The sequence below is a fragment of the Canis lupus genome, chromosome 6 (genome assembly GCF_011100685.1).
Source record: "Canis lupus familiaris isolate Mischka breed German Shepherd chromosome 6, alternate assembly UU_Cfam_GSD_1.0, whole genome shotgun sequence".
Lineage (NCBI taxonomy): Eukaryota > Metazoa > Chordata > Mammalia > Carnivora > Canidae > Canis > Canis lupus.
In genome coordinates, this window is record NC_049227.1 from 32,153,779 (window position 1) to 32,173,555 (window position 19,777).

At 54.1% G+C, this 19,777-nt stretch overlaps 1 protein-coding gene across 1 annotated transcript in view; it reads left to right on the plus strand.

Moving 5' to 3' along the window:
- The first annotated feature begins 11,907 nt into the window (after positions 1 to 11,907).
- The window catches only part of TVP23A (trans-golgi network vesicle protein 23 homolog A), a 31,752-nt gene continuing 23,882 nt past the window's right edge, over positions 11,908 to 19,777 (plus strand). The window contains exons 1-2 of the mRNA XM_038540395.1: positions 11,908 to 12,053; positions 12,295 to 12,374. Coding sequence (XP_038396323.1) covers positions 12,045 to 12,053; positions 12,295 to 12,374 — 89 coding nt within the window. The 5' untranslated portion in view covers positions 11,908 to 12,044. The remainder of the gene's footprint in view (positions 12,054 to 12,294; positions 12,375 to 19,777) is intronic.

A 19,777-nucleotide genomic window follows, 5' to 3' on the forward strand; every position in this document is an offset into this window, starting at 1 on the left:
AATCCAAGGGCGGCCATGGTTCCGTGAAAGCCCCGGATCTCAATATGCCCGGGCCCCACCTGCCAGCGGGCGCCCCGAAGATTGCTCCCTCCCTCTCTGACTCGAGCTCCTAGCAGCGCCCACAGCAAGGCCGCACGTAGCACGCGGCACTTACATGCCAAGGTGGCCCCGGGTGGGGATGGTTCTTGGCACCACTGCGTGTGGCGCCTCGAGCCACTGCTCCTCCCCGACCCCAGGTCTGGTGCTGAGTCAGACTCACCGCACTAGAACCTCAGTTCCTCCCACGTGTCCTCATTTCTGACGCCCCTGCTGCATACAGATGCTTGTTTTCACCGGCTGGGTTTGGATACCCCGGGAACCCACAAGGAGAGCCTGGGGACTCCAGAACCTGTTTCTCCCAGGGCTCCCCTGTCCGTGAGGCTGATGGGGACAAGGGCTCTGCACACCCCACCTGCCCTCAGTCCTTGCGTGACAGCCACGTCGGGGTGCACATGGATGGGGTGGACGGGTGGGTACGATCCTCCTCTGTGGCTTGTGTGGGGAGAAAGGAAGGCACTCAGCAGCCAGTGACTCACTTACGGTCATTCCGAGGGTAGTCATCCGTGGGTGGCTGATGTGGGGCAAAGGTTTGCCTTCAGGACATTCCACGGACAGGGCGGGGGGGTGGGGGGGCAGCAGGATGGACATCCCTCGGATGCCTTTCCCATCTTCATGCCTGTCAGCACCCCCGCCCCCCGCCCCGTGAGCTTTCACTCTCAGCAGTATCCCCTGTGCCTCTGCTGGAGGACAACCCCCCCACTCTGCCAGAACCCCCGTGGCCCGAGTGTGCCCAGAGCCAGAAGCACGTGTTCAGGGCAGCCCGCAGGCGGTGGTTGATGGGTGGGGGCCTCGAAATCCTCCTGCTCCCTCACCAGAGCAGACTTTCTGAGCCGCAGTTCACCTGTTATGGGCTGAATTGTGTCCCCCGGTCCCCACATTCACGTTGAATGTGATTTTACTTGGACGTAAGGTCAAGGTCACGGCCAGTGTAATTAGTCATGACGAGGTCATACTGGAATAGGGCGGACCTTCGGTCCACAACCACCGGTGTCCTTATAAAACGGGGACGTGTGGACACAGACCTGCATGTGGACAATGCGGTGTGAAGGTTGGAGCCACTTTGCCAAACATCTATCAGAGGCTGGGAGAGGGGCTCGAAGCAGATTCTCGGCCCTTTGGAGTGGGGACAGCCCTGCCAACACTTTGATCTTGGACTTCGGGCCTCCAGAACTGTGAGGGCAAAAAAAAAAAAAAACAAATTCTGTTGTCTAAACTACTGGAGTTGTGGTATTTTATTAGGGCAGCCCCAGGAAGCTAATAGACTTCCCGTGGGATCTTGCCCAACGACAGGCCTACACAGCCTCCCTCCTTGGGGACACTGCCTGAAATCTCACCTTCTCATAGGTCCTTGTCCCAGGGTTAGGTCTACTCCGGGGCAGTGGCACCTACAACAGAGGGGTTTTGGTTTTGGTTTTTTGTTGTTTTTTTTTAAGATTTTATTTATTTATTCATGAGAGATGCACAGAGAGAGGGAGAGACACAGGCGGAGGGAGAAGCAGGCTCCCTGCAGGGAGCCCGATGCGGGACTTGATCCCAGGACCCAGGGATCACACCCTGAGCGGAGGGTAAATGCTCACCCACTGAGCCGCCCGGGGAACCCCCAAACAGAGGGTTTTTAAGGAGCAACGGTGAACTTACCAGGGGCAGACAGAGAACATAAATGAGCAAATGTGTGGCTGAGTGGAGTGAACCCCATCTCCAGGGGGATGGTCCCTGCTCAGCTCCTGCCATGGGGGACACAGGCTCCGTGTTGCCTGAGCTTCCAGTTTCTCAAGAGAAACCAGAGCAGCGGGCGGCCGGTGCAGTCTGCAGAGGGTGCAGCTCTTGATCTTGGGGTTGCGGGTTTGAGTCCCGGGTTGGGGCTGGAGGTGACTTACAAACAAATAAATCTTACCGAACAAACCCAGACACGCGGATTTCAAGAGAAACAAGTTGTGACATCCCCGATTTTTTAGATATTGGCAATCGACTTCAGTTTTCTTTGTCCTTCTAATCCACCCAGATCCAACTTAAACACGTCTGGAGATCCGATGCGACCTCCACGTGGCAACCCCAGGCTGATCACTTGGCGGGGACTGTGCACCCCAGCCTCGTGTGGCCAGAGCTGTGAGCGGGACGCGGGCCCCCTGAGGTCCTGCCGCCGGTGTCCTGTGTGCACCTGCCTCAAAAGCCCTGGATGAGCCTCAGGCTCCATATGCGTAAAATGGGTACCACCTCACGTACCTGCTTACCTCCTGGACGGGTCACCAGGGGGAGGGACACGATCAGCAAACACTGTGTGCTGGTGACCACGTGGCCAAATAGTAAGTCTCAGACTCCACCCCACCAGCGCCCAGAAGTGGGTGCCCCATTTCATTCATATGGAGGAGAAGCGAGGCCGAGAGGCTAAGTGACACGCTGAGGATCCCCCCAGCAGATGAGCACCGACACTGGGCGTCACTCTCAGCGAGCTGACTGCCACCACCAAGTCTGTGCGCTTAGCCAACACACTCGGCTGCCTCTCAGGAGGCATTAAAATACTTTCCAAAGTGCTTTTGCCTCTTCTTTGTCTTCTTCTTCTTCTTTTTTTTTTTTTTTTTTTTTTTTTTGGTAAAAGGGAGGGAGGAGACGGATGGCTGCCCCTGGGCCTTTTCTTAGGGAGCCCACTCCCTCTCTCCCCACCAGCAGCCGCCTCTCCCGGGAGGAATCGAGTGTGGGCTGACCTCACCACTCAGGCTTCCTGACCGGGTTGGACTGGGGCCAGTGTGCTGGACCAAACAAGACGCCACCCTTTCTCCTCAACAGAGCATTTCCCGTAAGTAGGGCTCCCTGCCTGCTGGCTCACAGACGGGCCAGGGCCCACAGTCAGGAGGCGTTTGGGCTCCTCCCCTCCAGGGCCAGGCCATGTCTGGGCCAGTGGGGCCAGTGCTTCCCAACAACTGGGGCCTGGGCCGCTTGGTCCACACAGCCTGCACCAACCCAGTCTGTGTCTATGCTCTGTGTGTGTATGTGTGTGTGTGTGTGTCAAAAACCTAGATCCAGACCCACCCCTCCAGGTGGGAATCCAGGCTACCGTTCACCTTGATTTCAAAGTCCTCATCCATACAGTGGGCAGAGATTTCCAGGCTCGGAAAATTCCCAGAGTTGCACACTCTTCACTCACTTCTGTTGTACCGGAAACTTCTCATATATCCACAGTGTCCCCCTGGTGAGGTGGACAGAAGGGGCACCTGCTTTTATAGAAAGAATACCAGTAGAGGGTGGGGAGGAGAAAGATTGCTTAGCTAATAAAACAGTTTAGAATCATGGAAAGTGATAGAAAGAGGATGAGACATGTCTAGGCCCCAGGCCCTAGACGGGCTGAGCGATTAGGTGAGACATGAGCCATGAGTTAGGGAAGGCCTCTTGGAGACAGACCTCATATTTTCAATCCTGAAAAATCCTGGCAGGGAAAACGGCAGCTGTGAAGGTCCTGAGGTAGGAAGAGGATTGAGAGTTTCTGGAAATCTTAGAGTCTGGCCAGGGTTATCAGAACATGAGGAGTGACAGGTGAGGCGGGAAAAGGTCTGCAGGTCCCCTCCCAACAGGGCCCAGTGGGGGCATGGTGGTGGAAACTGTCTTCTCTAGTGGAGGGCAACCCAACTGGACTTCCAGCTGCTGGGGGAGAGACCCAGCGTTATGATGTCCCCAGCACTGGACCCGGGGGAGGGACTCGTCAAGCTCCCACTGCTCCAAGAGGAGGCCAGAGCATGAGATGGGTGAGAGCCGCTGCCCGCTTTCCAGCTTCTGGACCACAAGGCCAAGCCTGGCTGTGGACCTCCCATCCCCGTCCTTGGTCCTAGTCCCGGAGCGACAGCCTGAGTGCTGACTCCTCCACGGAGTGGCCAGATGGCAGGTGCCTCGGGCGGCCAGTCAGTCACATCAGAGCTTGGCTGTCCCTCTCGCCTCACAGTCTGGAACATCCCCTCTTAGGGAAAGGAGGGGAGGGGGTGCCAGGCTGTCTGAAATAAAGACCTCCCCTTCCAGACAAGGGCAGACCAGAGTAGGAAGCAAGCTCCTGGCATGGATGGAAGCTTCATGGGGCTTCAGAGAAGGAGGCGTCAGCAGGGAGAGTGTGCGGAGGAGGCAAGGACAGTCAGAGCCCAGATCTCCACGCAGGGCACTCGACATGGATCAACCCATTACTCCCATGGGCCGCACTCCCCGCCGGCCCTAAGACCTGCCCGCCTGGCACCTGCCAGTGGCCCTGCCATTCCTCCTCAGGCAGGGCTCAGGGTCTCACAAAATGAGCCAATAGAAGGGAGCCCGCTGACATGCACCTGGAGGGAAACAGCAAATCAGTTCTTAGGGTAAGTATATCCCAGGCAACATTTGGGATATACCTATGCTTGAGAAAGGCTCAGTCGTTTACCTCAAATTCACATTTACCTGGGGTCCTGTATTTCGCCTGGCAGCCCTGTGCCTCCAGGCCAGGGTGCACCCAGGCTCAGGAGGCCCCAAGGCTCCCACCCTGGTGCCCAGGCAGCTGTCCCCATGCCTCTCCCCTTCCTGCCTCCCCCAGATGCTCCTGCCCACCGCACAGGGCTCCTCCCACCTGCCATGGCCTCTGGCTGCTAGGCTGGCAGCCTGGGCAGTGTGCCTCCCGTGGGCTGTCCCTGGGGGTCCCCCCTCCGCACCCCCGTCTGCCTTGTTGGGGGCAGAGGTGCCCGGAGTGACTCCTGGATTCCTACCAGACAGAGTCAGCTGCGCCTGGACCTCTGTGACATGGGGCGAGATGGGCCGCCCTGCGCACTCGCTGGTCCTTCGTGCCCTCACTCGCCCACTCTCCTACTCCCCGCGATGCACTGGTCCAGGCGTCGGGGGACAGCCCTCAGGAGACACATAGGGTGCCTGCCCCCCTGGACCAACCTTCTAGCCGTAGATAGACAAAAACAACCGATTAAAAAAGAAGTCACAAGAGCTTTGGGGTTAAGTGCTCCAAATGCCCCCAAACAAAGCTGCTTTGTCCAATGTGGGGGCCACGGATCATCACCGAGCCCCTCAGAAGGGTGAGGCCAAGTGGAGAGGATTTATCCGGGTGACCTGCACACCCGGCTTGAAAGTCCTCCAGGAAATCGGGATGTAAACTATCTTTTTCGTAATTTCTTAATTGCTTACATGTTAAGATGATCGTTTGGGATACAATGGGTTCAAGAAAAGCACAATTAAAATCAATTTCCTCTGTTTTCTTTTTACTTTTTTGGATTTAAAATGACATGTGTTGTTCACATGACATTTATTTTTTAATTTTTGAATTTTTTTAAGACTTTATTTATTCATGAAAGACAGAGAGAGAGACAGGCAGACACACAGGCAGAGGGAGAAGCAGGCTCCATGCAGGGAGCCGGATGTGGGACTCGATCCCAGGACCCCAGGATCACGCCTGTGACGGTAGACACTCAACCACTGAGCCATCCATGCATCTCCATTTCTTTAAAACAAACAAACAAATAAAAAAAAACAAAGTTCCATGCCCATGGTGGAGCACAGCATGGGGCTTGAACTCACATTTCTGAGATTAAGACCTGAGCTGAAATCACAGTTAAGTGAGACATTTAACTGACTGAGCCACCCGGGTACCCCTTACATGACATTTCTATTGCTCGGGGTAAGTAGGGGGGAAATTGAAATAAGAACAAAAGGTTGCTGTAAACCAAGCCTCAATATCCAAAAACAATTTTATGCAGGAATTTAAACAGCTATAAAGTAAACAGCATAATAAGCCCCAACCTGGGGGCACCTGGGTGGCTCAGGGGTTGAGTGTCTGCCTTCAGCTTAGGGCCTGGTCCAGGAGTCTCAGGATCGAGTCCCACATCAGGCTGCTTCTCCTCTGCCTTTGTCTCCGCCTCTCTCTCTGTGCCTCTCATGAATGAATGAATGAATGAATAAATAAATAAGTAAAAAGTTAAACAACAACAAAAAAATAAACCCCAACTTGTTCTGATCCAAAATTCTCAACTCGTACAGCCTGTCTTTGGGCATTGATACACACCCTACTTCCCCCCTTCTGTATGATTTTTAAAGATTTTATTTATTTGTTTGTTTATTGAGCACAAATGAGGGGAGGGGCAAAGGGAGAGGGAGAGAATCTCAAGAAGACTCTGTGCTAAGCCTGGAGCCCTACTTGGGGCCTGATCCCGTGACCCTGAGACTATGACCTCAGCCAAAATCAAGAGTTGGAGACTCAACCGACAGAGCCACCCAGGCGCCCCACCGCAAACCCCTATGGCAATCTTGAAGCGAGCCCCAACATCTTATCTTTTCAGGTCAAGGGACTCTTTTTGGAAAACAAAGCTGCAAGCGACTCCACTTCTAGGCATGTGCCGGAGAGAACTGAACCCGTGTTCGCCCAAAGGGGAACAGGAGTGTCAGAGTGGCATTATTCCCACTCACGTCCACCAGCCGACGAAGGGCTAAACCAAGGGCCCTAGCTCCCTCCAAGCAGGTGTACGGCCATACAGAGGAACGAAGCCCTGACACCTGCTACGAGACAGAGGAACCTCGCAAACACGAGGCTCAGAGAAGGAGCCAGAGCAGAAGACCACATGGTGGAAGATTCCACTTCTACGGGATGTCCAGAACAGGCAAATCCACGGAGGCCGAAAGCAGACGAGTGGTCCCCAGGGGCTGGGGTGGGGGATGAGGGGTGACTGATATTTATATAATCATTCCTTTTTGGGGTCATGAGAATGTTCTGGAGCTGGATACAGGTGATGGTCGCACCCCTTTGTGAATCTGCTAAAACCACCATAGTGTCACCATAGTGTCATAGTTTGAAAGAGTGAATTTTATGGCGTGTGAATTTTATCTCAGCCTTTAAAAGCCTGCAACATCATCATTATGCCTTAAAACAATGGCTCATTATCCTTAGCGTTAGGCGGATTGCCCCGAACCCCTTCAGGGCCCATCCCTTAATTGTCCCAGAAATACTTTTACTGCCCGTGGCTGTTTGAATCCCGTCCTAGTAAGGGATCAAGGCATGGGGGGACTGCCCTCAGGAGGGCTGTGTGTGATCAACCCCTGGATAAATCTCTTTAAACCAGAAGGTTCTTCTTCCCAGCTGTTTTCTTGAAACATGTTTGTGGAGGGACCCAGGCCCTCTGCCCTCTGCAGGTTCCCACGGTCTGTGTTCTGTTGCAACCCTGGGGTGGAGGACCCCGCATCCTCAGCCTGCCTGGCACCCAGGCGGGCCACCCCATTCCCGCCCCAGGGGCAGCTGGTGAGACCGCAGACATCTCACTGCAGAGCTGGGGCGGGGGCAGAGCGGGTGCTGGGTGAACGGGAAGGGCTAGGCCTTATCTGTAAACCGTTTGCTGAGTGAATGGGGGCGGCTGCCTGAGACCAGGAGGTCCCCAACAAACAAGACCCTTGCCAGGCCCTTACCTTTCCACTGAGCGGGGATTGGCCAGAGCGCCACCACCACTGCCCCCCGCCCCCCGCACTGTCCCTGGGGGCTGTGCTTGGCCTTGTGCAGAGGTAGGGACTGGAGAGCTGGGCCTCTGTCCTCATCCAGGGGTCTTCCACCTTCACCCTCCCCTCAGGTGGCCCCTGAACGCCCATCCTGGTCCCCTCCGCCACATTCTACCCAGGGCTTGCCCTGCTCAGGGCCTTTGCACCTGCTGTTTGCTCGGCGTCCATGCTCCCCCAGCACCCACACCCATGTGCATGAGCTGAAAATGTAAATGACCCCGCAAAGCCCCTACTATCTCTATGCCTTTGTTCTCTCTCTCTCTTTCTTTTTGTTTTTAAGATTTTATTTATTTATTCATGAGAGACACAGAGCGAGAGGCAGAGACACAGGCAGAGGGAGAAGCAGGCTCCCCGCAAGGAGTCCAACGTGGGACTCGATCCCGGGACTCTGGGATCACGACCTGAGCCAAAGGCAGGTGCTCAACCACTGAGCCCCCCAGGGATCCCTCCTTTGTTCTCTTCTTGACAGACCTTTAACATCTTCTGTAATTCTTTTCTTTTTTTCTTTTTTTGTCAGTTTGGTAATTAATTTTTTTTTAAGATTTTATTTTTTTGAGAGAGAGAGCGCATGCATGTGAGAGGGGAGAGGTGGGAGGGGTGTGGAAAGGTAGAAGCAGACTCAGCTCTGAGCTCACCCCCATGGGGCTCTTGATTCTACGACCCTGAGATCAGGCTCCAAGGCGAAATCCAGAGTCAGCCGCCCAACTCACTGAGCCACCCAGGTGCCCTCAGCTTTGGTAATTCTTATTTCTCTCTTAAGTGGAATCTCGGCTTGCTGAGGGCAGGGCCTGGTGTCTGGATTCAGCAGAGTCGGTGGCTGAGTCCCCGCGAGTGTGCAGGGCCGCCCATCTCGCCCCATGTCACGGAGGTCCAGGCGCAGCTGACTCTGTCTGGTAGGAATCCAGGAGTCACTCCGGGCACCTCTGCCCCCAACAAGGCAGACGGGGGTGCAGAGGGGGGACCCCCAGGGACAGCCCACGGGAGGCACACTGCCCAGGCTGCCAGCCTAGCAGCCAGAGGCCATGGCAGGTGGGAGGAGCCCTGTGCGGTGGGCGGAGCATCTGGGGGAGGCAGGAAGGGGAGAGGCATGGGGACAGCTGCCTGGGCACCAGGGTGGGAGCCTTGGGGCCTCCTGAGCCTGGGTGCACCCTGGCCTGGAGGCACAGGGCTGCCAGGCGAAATACAGGACCCCAGGTAAATGTGAATTTGAGGTAAACGACTGAGCCTTTCTCAAGCATAGGTATATCCCAAATGTTGCCTGGGATATACTTACCCTAAGAACTGATTTGCTGTTTCCCTCCAGGTGCATGTCAGCGGGCTCCCTTCTATTGGCTCATTTTGTGAGACCCTGAGCCCTGCCTGAGGAGGAATGGCAGGGCCACTGGCAGGTCTTAGGGCCGGCCCACGGCAATGCAGGCCTGAGGATGACAGGCCTGGAAGCTGCAGCTTTTGCCCTGATGTGGGGGGACAGTGCAGCTCAGGAGCTCTTTCCAGCCTCGGATATGCCCCCCTGCGCCTGCTGTCCTTCTCCTATAGGATAAGGATCGGAGCAGTCCAGCCAGGCTGACCCCGTCCTCCCCTTGCTCCTGGTTCCAGTGTTCAGCCACGGCAGTTCACACCCAAGCCCCTACTTTCTGGGACTCCTCGGGTCCCAAGCTCGTCCTCTGTCCCAGCTGTCACTTGTCCCGGCTAAACAGTGTTTGGGAAATGGCCACGCTGGATGTGCAGTGCCTGTTCCCCCATTAAGACAGATGCCTCTCAGTGGAACAAGTGACTGGCACGGGGTTCACACCCTGTGTGTGGCCCAGCCCCATGGAAGGGGTGTTCCTCAGATCCCAGGGCCCTCTGCTGATGATCAAAGTCAATCTCCAGAGCTGCTGTTTCCGGAGGCCCAGCTCTGAGGAGGGCCTTCCACCTGTGTTTTCTCCGGGTCTTGCATCATCCCTAATGATGAGGGTGAGGGGAGGTGTGACCCCATTTTACAGATGTGGAGATCGAGGCCGGGGACATGAAGTCCCCTGCCCAAGGCCACCCAGACAGGAAGTGGTGGAGCATGTTCCCAGTCGGGCCTGCCCAATTCCAGATGTTGGCCTCCAGGGGCCACCTGGACTCCAGTGGCTGCTGGAGCCTGGAGTCCCTTTCCTTGGGAGCCAGGGATCAGAGATGAGCCTGCTCTTTCAGACTGCTCCCCACACTCCTCCTGAGCCAGGACCAGCAGAAGGCGACTTGTGTCAGGACCCTAGTGGCCATATTTAGTGGCACCAGCGTGAAGGGGAAAGTCAGTATTTCCCCAAGGTCTCTGTGCTCAGGAATTCCCCAGAGAGAGACTGACACACACACTCTCTCTCCCTCTCTCCATATATATATATATATATATATAAAGATTTTATTTATTTATTCATGAAAGTAACAGAGGCAGAGGGAGAAGCAGGCTCCTGGGTTGATCTCAGGACCCCAAGATCACGACCTGAGCCACCCAGGTGCCCCTCCCCAGAGCCCATATTAAAAGCAGATTCCTAGGCCCTGGCCCTGGGGATTCAGAAGGCCTAGAGCGGGGCCCTGGAATCTGCCTGTTAACCAGCAGCCTCAGGTAAATCCACTGTAGCTGATTTCAAAGCCAATGATGAATTCTTTGCAGAAGCGATGGGTTCTCTGCCCACGCTCCCAGTTCTCCTGGCCGACTCTGCAGAGGGCCAGCTGGGCATATATCCAGGGGGAGCACTTTCTCCTGGGGAGGGAAAGCCTAGGCCCTGGGTCTGGCCCTGGCATCTTCATCCTTAGCCTGTCCCCTGATGTGGTCAGGAAGGGGGAGTGTGGCATGACGTTGTGTTTGTGGGGTGACTTCTACACGGTGGGGCCATGGCTGTTTCTCGAGGCATCCCCAACCTGATGGGCAAGAATGACAGTTTGTCCCTAGGTGGGGTTTCCAAGGGGGTTTTCCTACCTTCTCACCCCTTGGGGACTCTGAGCCCAGACTTAGCAGCTAGCAACAGCTGGTGACTTTCAGGGTTGTAGGAAAAGCCCCTAAATATTTTGCAACGGCTTTTCACCTCCACCTGCCCTCCCTTGAGTATCCCAGGCAGCTGGGGACTCGCGGGGTAGGGGATGCTTAGGGTCCTCTAGCCACTCAGCGTGACCCTCTCCTGTGCCTGGAGCCAACTTTGGGCTGGAAGACACAACAGGCCTTTCTAGAAACCCGAATTCAGTAATGTAAGTCCTTATGGTTCAGAGGGCGGTGCAGAGGCCCACAGTATCAGCATCACCTGGGAGCTTGTTAGAGAGACGCATTGCAGGCCAGCCCAGAGCTGCTGACCCCTCAGGATGGCATTCTGTCCCCAGGAGAAAGTATCCTCCCCCCACACACCTGCCAGGCCCTTTGTTGGGTCAGGTGAGCGGGGGAGGGAAGCGGTCCTCACCCAGGGATCAGAGCTCAGGCAGCTGTGCTTCCTACTGCTCCCCCTGGGCACACCCCAGGCCACTTGTCCTTTCAGGGGGCCAGCAGTGAAGGGGTTGTGTCAGGAGCTTGTGGACCAGTGGTCCTTTTACAGGTCACCAGGGATGGGGGAAAGGCCCGCATTGCCCGTGTCGGGTGGGCAAAGGCAGGACCAGGGGCCTCAGCATCTAGACTTTCAGCCCTCTGCTCCTGGGGGGCGGGGGGTCAGGACAGGGAGGGCCGTGACCTTGTCGGGGGCCAGGAAAGACTTTCAGGTGGCAAACCTTCTTTCCTGGGAGATACTCAGGGAGCTCTCGCCGTCCAGAACGACTATCAGAACTGCCCATGATATTTATTTTTGTGCTCAGTATGTGTTGGCGCCCGGATGAGGGAAGATCTCGCTGTGGTCAGCGGACTCACCTGTTTGTTTTTTTAATTTAATTTAATTTGTTTTTTTTTTTCCGACTCACCGGTTAAAAGCAGGTGCCTCAGCCTGCACCCAGGCCTTCCCAATCTCCAGGGCTGGGCCTGGGAATCTGCTTTTAATCAGGGCCCAGAGAGGGGTGATTTCCTCCCACTCAGAGACTTTGGGGAAACACTGGCCTTCTGCAAACCCTAAATGAGGCTGCCCAACACCGACATTCATTCCCTGGTTCGCTCACCCATCCAATTATGGGACATCCAGCTCATTCACGGGCCCACCCCCTCTGTTCCCCCAGGGCCACCGTCCCCATCCCCGAGTGCACCTACCTAATCGTCCCCTCCTGGGCGCGCTCGGTCTTCGCCCCGCATCCCTCCACTCTGGGCATCCGCTGTCTCCCTCCTCCCTCCGGGGGTCCCCAGCGAGCCAAGCCCCGCCCCCGCCCGCCCCAGCCCAGCTCCCCAGCCCGCGACTGCGCTCTGGGCCCCGCGCGCCCCGCCCCCACCCGGGACCTGCTCCGCGGGGCGTCGCCTCGGACCCCGCGCCCCGCACCCTCGGGGGACCGGCCCCTCGGCTGGGGGCTCCAGGTGCGCTCCGGGGAGGATGAAGCAGGTAGGGCCGCGGGGATGCTGGGGGCTGGAGGATGGAGGAGAGGACGGGAGGAGGCTGCTGGGGCGCCCGGGGGAGGGGAGGGGAAGGGAGGAGGAGGGATGCACGAGCCCCGGCCTGGGCTGGGCCGCACCCCAAATGCGCAGGAGGCCTCGGATTGCAGCCGTGGGGGAGGGGCCCGGCCGGCAGAGCTGGTGGGGGTGGGGATGCGCAGCGCCCGCCACCTGCCTTTGGTGTCCCCCAGGCGCTGGTGGACGATACTGAGGACGTGTCCCTGGACTTTGGCAATGAAGACGAGCTGGCCTTTCGGAAAGCCAAGATCAGGTACGTAGGACCTGGCATGTGGCAAGCATCCTCCAGGGCTGCAAATTCGCTCGCTCACATTCACTCACCCACTCATTCATTCCTTCCCAATGTGTTGAGCGCCTGGTGTGTGCCAGGCGTGGGGCTAGGGACACACCCTGGACAGATCAGACATGGTCCTTGCCCTCCTGGCACCTGCAGTCCAGCCTGCAGGGGACTAACCGTGAGCAGACAAAGATGGTCATGGGATCGTTACAGCGGGAGATGATTTGGGAAGGAAATAAGCGGGTGGTGACAGAAGGTGATGTGAAGGGCCCTGGCCCCGAGTGCAAGCGAGGAGGGCTTCTGGGAGGAGGCTGCATTTGCACTGAGACCTGAATGAGGAGAAGCAGCCAGCCATGGGAGACTCTGGAAGAAGAATGTTCTAAGCAGAAGAATAACAGGTGCAGAGGCCCCAGGGCTGTGTTGGAAGGTCAGAGAAAGGCCCCTGTGTCTGGATGGTAGTGGAGGAAGGGAGAGGGGTTGGCAGGGAGGCTGGGGAGCTGGACAAGAACTTCCATTCTTATTCTAATCCTCGCTTCAGCACCAGACAGATGTAACGTCCTGAGCTAAGTCCCTTGCTACCAGAGACATCCCGCACCCCTGGAGGCAGCAGGACTAGGTGTGAGGAATGACCCACAGACACCAGGGCTGACGACCCGGGCACCTCCATCTAGAAACACCTGCCTTGGGCACCCTTACCATCTCTCCTTCCCGCCCTCAGAGCCAGCAGGGTGGGGGGGCCTCCCCTAAACGCCATTCCTTTCCGATGCTCTGATCCAAATCCAATAAACCCCAGGTTGGAACAGGACTGTAGGAGTGTCCTCGGGCCACTGTAACAAATGACTAGAAACGTGTTGGCCTAGAAACAGCAGATGTGTATCCTCTCGCAGCGTTGTGAGCAAAAGATTCACAGCAGCCGTTGTGTCAGTTTCGAAAAGGAATGACAACGTTATTATTAACGTTAATGACATTAATGACATTATTATTAACGTTAATTAACGTATTGAAACCTAACAGAGCCAGGAGAGGCGGGGAATCCGTGCAGGTAACAGTGGGCGAGACCCGAGACTACGGCGGAGTTACATCAGGTCAGATGTTTACAACCTCGGCCTCACCAGCTGGGAAGCCCCTTGGAGAAGCCGGGCTGGAGGTCTGGGCAGAGCATCCTCCTCTCAGCTGACACTTCAGCTGACCCTCCCCATAAGGGCCGAATTTATAGGGCAAATGATGGGGTCTGAAGTTAGACATTTGTTCTCCTACATGCAGTTTGGAGCGAGCTGCATTTCCATGTTATCAGGCTTTTACATTTTCAAGGAGCCCGGGCTTCGTGTGCCCACCTCCCCTCCCCGATTCCGGATTCCATTGCGGGAGGGTCCAGGAGCAGAAGGGGGTGTGAGACAAGATTGGTAGCCCTTGGCATCCCAAACAACTGGGCTCCCGAGGTCATCCATGCAGCACGAGCCTCACGAACAACATTCCTTAGCCTGCCTGCCTACCCGCAGGTCCCAGCTGTGCAGGGCAAATCACAGAAACACCTGTCTATCCAGAACACACAGTTCTGGAGGCCAGAAGTCCAAAATCAGCCTCCCTGGGCCAAAAAAAGCATCAGCCTGGCCACACCCTGCTGGAGACTCGGGGGGACCATCTGTCCCTTCCAGTGGATGCCGGCTGGGGCCCCTTCCCCATCTTCACGGCCCGCGTTGTGACATTTTACAATCTCTCTGCCCCATCTTCACGCTGCCTTTTCTCTGTCAGGTGTCCCTCTGTCTTCCTCTGCTAGGGGGGCTTGTGAGGGCATTTAGGACCCATCAGGATAATCCTGGAGAATCTTCCTGTCTCAAGATCCTTTACTGAATCACCCGTGCAGAGTCTCTTTTGCCATGTATAGTGACGCTCACAGGTTCCAGGGTTAGGACCTGGATATTTGGGTGGCAGGGTGGGAGGACATTATTCAGCCTGCTGTAATGATCAATGACTGTCATTCTAAGACCATGTAAGAGAACTGGAATCCTGGGGAAACTCTTAGAGTTTCAGGCTGGGGCTGGGCATACGGGACACACACCGGTCCGTTACGGAGCTGTCCAGCGTAGAGCAAGCATGGTCAGCCTCAACGCTGCCGACATTCTGGGCCGGATGATTCTTTGCCGTGGGGGTTTGTCCTGTGCACTGTAGGATGTTAGCAGTGTTCCTGGCCTCTACCCTGGGTGCCAGTAGCACCTCGCTAATAATGAATCCAGGCACTGCAGGTGACCCCCAGGAGGGGCGGGCAAACTTGCCCCTCGTTGAAAATTGTTGGTATGGCTGTAATGGGTGTAGGCATGCCCATGGCTGTTATGACTCCGTGTTTTAAATGCTGTGATTGGCAAAAGCTTGGGCACTTATCCTGGTTCGGGGAGAAGTGACAGTGGAGACCTGAAGCGTGGGTAGGAGTTAGCCAAGCAAGAAAGACAGGAAGGGTATGACATGCAATGGTTTAGAGGTGAGAGCATGAGTTTAGGTTGTTGAGAGTGGTTCACTGTGGCTCAAGACCAGGGATGCTGGGGAGTGGTCTGAGCAGAGGCTGGGGCCAGACCCTGAAGGGCTCATAAGTGAAGTTGTAGAGCTCCACTGTCCACTAGAACTTTCTGTGAAGATGGGAATGTGCTCTATCTACACCATCCAGTATGGTAATCACTGGCCACATGCGGCTCTTGAGCCATTGATATGTAATGAGTGTGAACTTTGGGCAGAACTTTGGATATTTAATTTAAATTTAAGTAGCCATGTGTGGCTAGCATATTGGATAGTGCAGCTCTAGAGTTTGGTCACCACGGTAGAGCACAGGACGGAGAATGGATGGTACACCCAGATGGAAGCAGGGGGCAGAAGCTGGAAGCATGGACAACGGTGCTGGCAGGGGTGATAGAGGGAAGTGGGGGTGTCCAGAGGCACATAGAGAATAGAATCAGCTGGCCTTGGTGATGGTCGAGATGTGGGGTGGGGACAGGGACAGGGACAAGTCAATGGTGACACCCAGGTTTCTGGCCTAGTGATCCCAGTAAAGGAGCACTTCTGGGGTCACAGATGTTGGGCTCAGGAAGTCCTTATTGGGTTGTGCTGGAATGGCTAAGAGCCAGGTTTGGTAGGCAGCTGAAGACAGAGGCTGGGAGCTCAGGGGATCTTCGGGGCAGCATTCTGAAGCCTGAGAGGCAGCAGCTTCCAGCCCCCTGTGTGCCTCAGAGCCACCAATCCCGGAATCCTCCGATGCACCTTCTGTAGATTTCTGGGCACAGCCCTGTGCCTACTTTACCAGATCCACAAGAGATGGGCCTGGGAGTATGAATTTAAAATAACATCCTGGGATGCCTGGGTGGCTCAGTGGTTGAGCATCTGCCTTCAGCTCAGGGCATGATCCTAGGGTTCCGGGATCGAGTCCCACTCCCACATCGGGCTCCCTGCAGGGAGCCTGCTTCTCCCTCTGCCTGTGTCTCTGTGTCTCTCATGAATAAATAAATAAAATCTTAAAATTTTAAAAAAATAAAATAATATCTTTCCTTGACTCTGATGCTCAAGAATATAGAGATGACTCTAAAATCCTGAGGATAAATGAGCCCCCCAGATAGCAGGGTGGAAAGGGAGTTCTTAATCAGGTCAATGAATGCGCTTCAGGGGAGTCCAGGATCCCCCTAAAAACTATCATCTAAGTCTCACATGCGTGTTGCTTTAGGAAAAGGACTCAGACCTCTATTAGATTGCCAAACGGGTCCATGATCCAAAAAAAGTTAAGAGTCACTAATATAAGGCAAGAATTATTATTTTGAAATTCCTGTTGGAATTTCCTGAAATAGGGGCCTGACTGACTGTGAAGGGCCATCTAACAGGAGTCCAGGATATCGGGGTCATCTCTTCTGTTACCACTTGCTGGTTTTGTGGTTTTAGAAAGGTCACCTTGCCTTGCTGAGCCTCCATTAGCCTGTGTGTAAAATGGGGATAATTGTACCAGCCTGACCTTACTGCATGTTGTTGTTGTTGTTTTAAGATTTTATTTATTTATTCATGAGAAACACAGAGAGCGAGAGGCAGAGACATAGGCAGAGGGAGAAGCAGGCTCTATGCAGGGAACCTGATGTGGGATTCGATCCTGGGACTCCAGGATCACGCCCTGGGCCGAAGGCAGGCGCCAAACCAGTGAGCCCCCCAGGGATCCCCTACCACATGTTTTTTATGAAGTTTGTTCAGCAAATATTTATCCAGCATCTGCTGGGTACCAGGTGCTGGGCCAAGCCCTAGGTTAAAGACCAGAGCTGGTCCTCCCCTTCCTGTCCCCAGTTCTAGGTCAGCAAGGCGCAGTATTGTAGTAGTGGCTCTTAGGGAAGGGCACCTGGCAGGATCAGGGGAGGATGGGACCCTGCAGCACACCTGGGCAGGTGGAGGAGCTGTTAGCTATGCTGTGTGTGTGCACGCGCACGCACGTGTGTTCCCCACTGGCTACCTTTTCCTGTTTCTTTTTTTTTTTTTTCAATTTTATTGTGGGAAAAACCCACAATCTGAAAGTTACCAATATAACCACTCTTAAGTATACAGTTCAGTAGCACTGAGTGCTATTTATGTTGTGATGAAACAGATCTCTAGAACTTTCTCAGTTTGCAAATCTGAAATTCTCGTACCCATTAAACAACTCCCCATTTCCTCCTCCCCAGCCCCTGGCAACCATCGTTCTTTTTGTCCCTATGAATGTGACAACTTTCACATTCACTTACCTCATGTAAGTGGAGTCATATAGATTTGGTGTCTGGCTTATTTCAGTTCCCCTAACGTCCTTTTTAAAGGGTGAGTAGTGGTCCATCGTACGGACGTACCAACTCATCATGTCCTTCCGTTCATCTATCGGTGGATGCTGACTTGCTTCCATGTTTTAGCTCTTGTGAATAGTACCGCAAAGAACACGGATGTGCAGATCTATCTTCAAGACCCTGCTTTCAGTATATACCCAGAAGTGGAATCGCTGGGTCCCATAGTAATTCTAATTTTTTGAGGCATTTTCATGCTATTTTCCATAACCCTTGTACCATTTTACAAGTGATGTGCAGTGCTCTAGTGCCCTGCCAGTGATGTGCAGGGCTCTAATTACTCCACATCTCCACTGGCACTTGTTATTCCCTAGATTTTTCACAGGAGCCATCCTGATGGACGTGAGGCAATATCTCATTGTGGTGGCGATTGACGTTTCCCCACTGATTGTTGGTGGTGAGCATCATCTTGTGTGCTTATTGGCCATTTGTACATCTTTTGAGAAATGTCCATTCAAGTCCTTTGCCCATTTCTAAACCGGGTTACTGGATTTTTTACCATCAAGCTGTAGGACTTCTTTATGTAGTCTGCGTATTAACCCCTTATGAGAAACACAATTTGCAGATAGTCTCTCCTTTTCCATAGGTTGCCTTTCTTTATCAATTGTGTCCTCTGTTGCACAAAAGTGGTTTAGTTTGAAGTAGTTCTACTTGTCTATTTATACTTTACTTATTGTTGCTTTTGGTGCCATATTGCATTGGGCGTGTTTTAAATTGGAAATATAACTTAATATTGTAAACCACCATTTCCAAGAATGCAGCTCAGTGTGGGTTTTAGTATATTATCAGGATTGTGCAACCATGACCACTGTCTAGTTCCAGAAGTTTTCATCACCCCAGATGGAAGCGCTGTGCCTATTCAGCAGTTGTTCTTCCCACATCGCCACCCCGGCCTGCTGGCAACCACCAATCAGTGTCCCTACCAATGTGCCTGTTCTGGAAATTCTATAGAGTTGGAATCATACAGTGTGTGGCCCTTTGGCTTCTCTCACTGAGCATCATGCTTCTAGGTTTGTCCATGTTTTGACATTTCTTCATTCCTTTTTAAGGCTGAATAGTGTTTCATCGTATGGCTAGAGCACATCTAGTTTATCCATTTGTAATTGATGGATATTTGCATTATTTCTACTTGTTGGTTCTTATGAGAAGCGCTGGGCACCTGCATGGTGCAGTGGCTGAGCGTCTGCCTTCGGCCCAGGGCATGATCCCGGGGTCCTGGGATCGAGCCCTGCATCGGGCTCCCTGCAGGGAGCCTGCTTCTCCCTCTGTCTGTGTCTCTGCCTCTCTCTGTGTGTCTCTCAGGAATAAATAAATAAAATCTTTAAAAAGAAAAGTGTTGCCATGAACATCCGTGTACAAATTTTCCTGTGAGCTTGTGTTTCCAGTTCTCTCTGCCATTAACCTAGGAGGGAAGTGGCTGAACCATATAATAAACTCTATGTTTTAGGCATGCTGTGCTGCAGACCAACTTTTAGTGAGTACTCTGGGCTCCCAGGTACCTCACGGAGTAGAAGGAGCTTGGACTCGAGATCAGAGAGACCCAGGTTTGGGTCCTGGTTCTACCATTCTCCAGCCAACTAACTGTGGTTAAGGGTTCAATTTAGCAGACAGCCTCACAAGACACAAAGAGGCTTTTAAAAAAAAGTATTTATTTATTTGAAAGAGAGATAGAGGGAGATAGACAGAGGGAGAGGGAGGGGGAGAAGCGGGCTCCCACTGAGCAGAGAGCCTGTCATGGGGCTCGATCCCAGGACCCTGAGATCATGACCTGAGATGAAGGTAGATGCTTCACTGACTGAGTCGCGCAGGGGCCCCTCACAGGCAGGCTTTCTGACAAAACTACATGGATTCGGGATCCTATGGAAGGAGATGCAGGCCAGTGACACCGCGTCTTTGTCCTGTCGGGAGATCCACAGTTTCTTGTGCCTGCCACCTGCATGGGCCATATTGGGGTGCCGGGTGCATCAGCCAAAGTGCTGTGAGTCATCTAGAAGCTTTGGCTTCCCTTTCTCACCAGCCTTTTCTATGATTCTCTTTTCTATGTTCACTGAGGTCCAGTTCCTCTGCAGCCCAGGGGCAGTTCCATGCTAGGAGCCGGCAGGTGCAACATTGCCCTGGGAGACCCAGATCATTCCCACGCAGGCCTGATGTTAGTCACGTACTCCCAGTGACCTTGAACAGATCAAAGCACCTTCTGGATCTCCTATTGTCTCAGCTGTAACATGGGGATGATGTTGGCTCCCTCATAAGGTTGCATAAAGAGGACTAGATGAGGTGACAAATGCATATAACTGGCTGGGCGGGACCCCTGACACCTTGTGTGGGCTCCATGAACGGTACCTCCTATCTGCCTTCTGGTGACTTCTGTGTCTTGCTACTGTGGGCAGGGCCGGGGTGGAGGCAGGTTCTCAATTGGAACAGGAGGTCACAAGGGAGCTGGAGACTCTCCTCTTGTAAGTTTTGTTTATACTTCCAAGGTACTGTCTTTACAAAATTCATTTAGACCCAAAGGCCATGGGATCCAGTGGCCTCCCACTCAGAGTAGGATGGTTT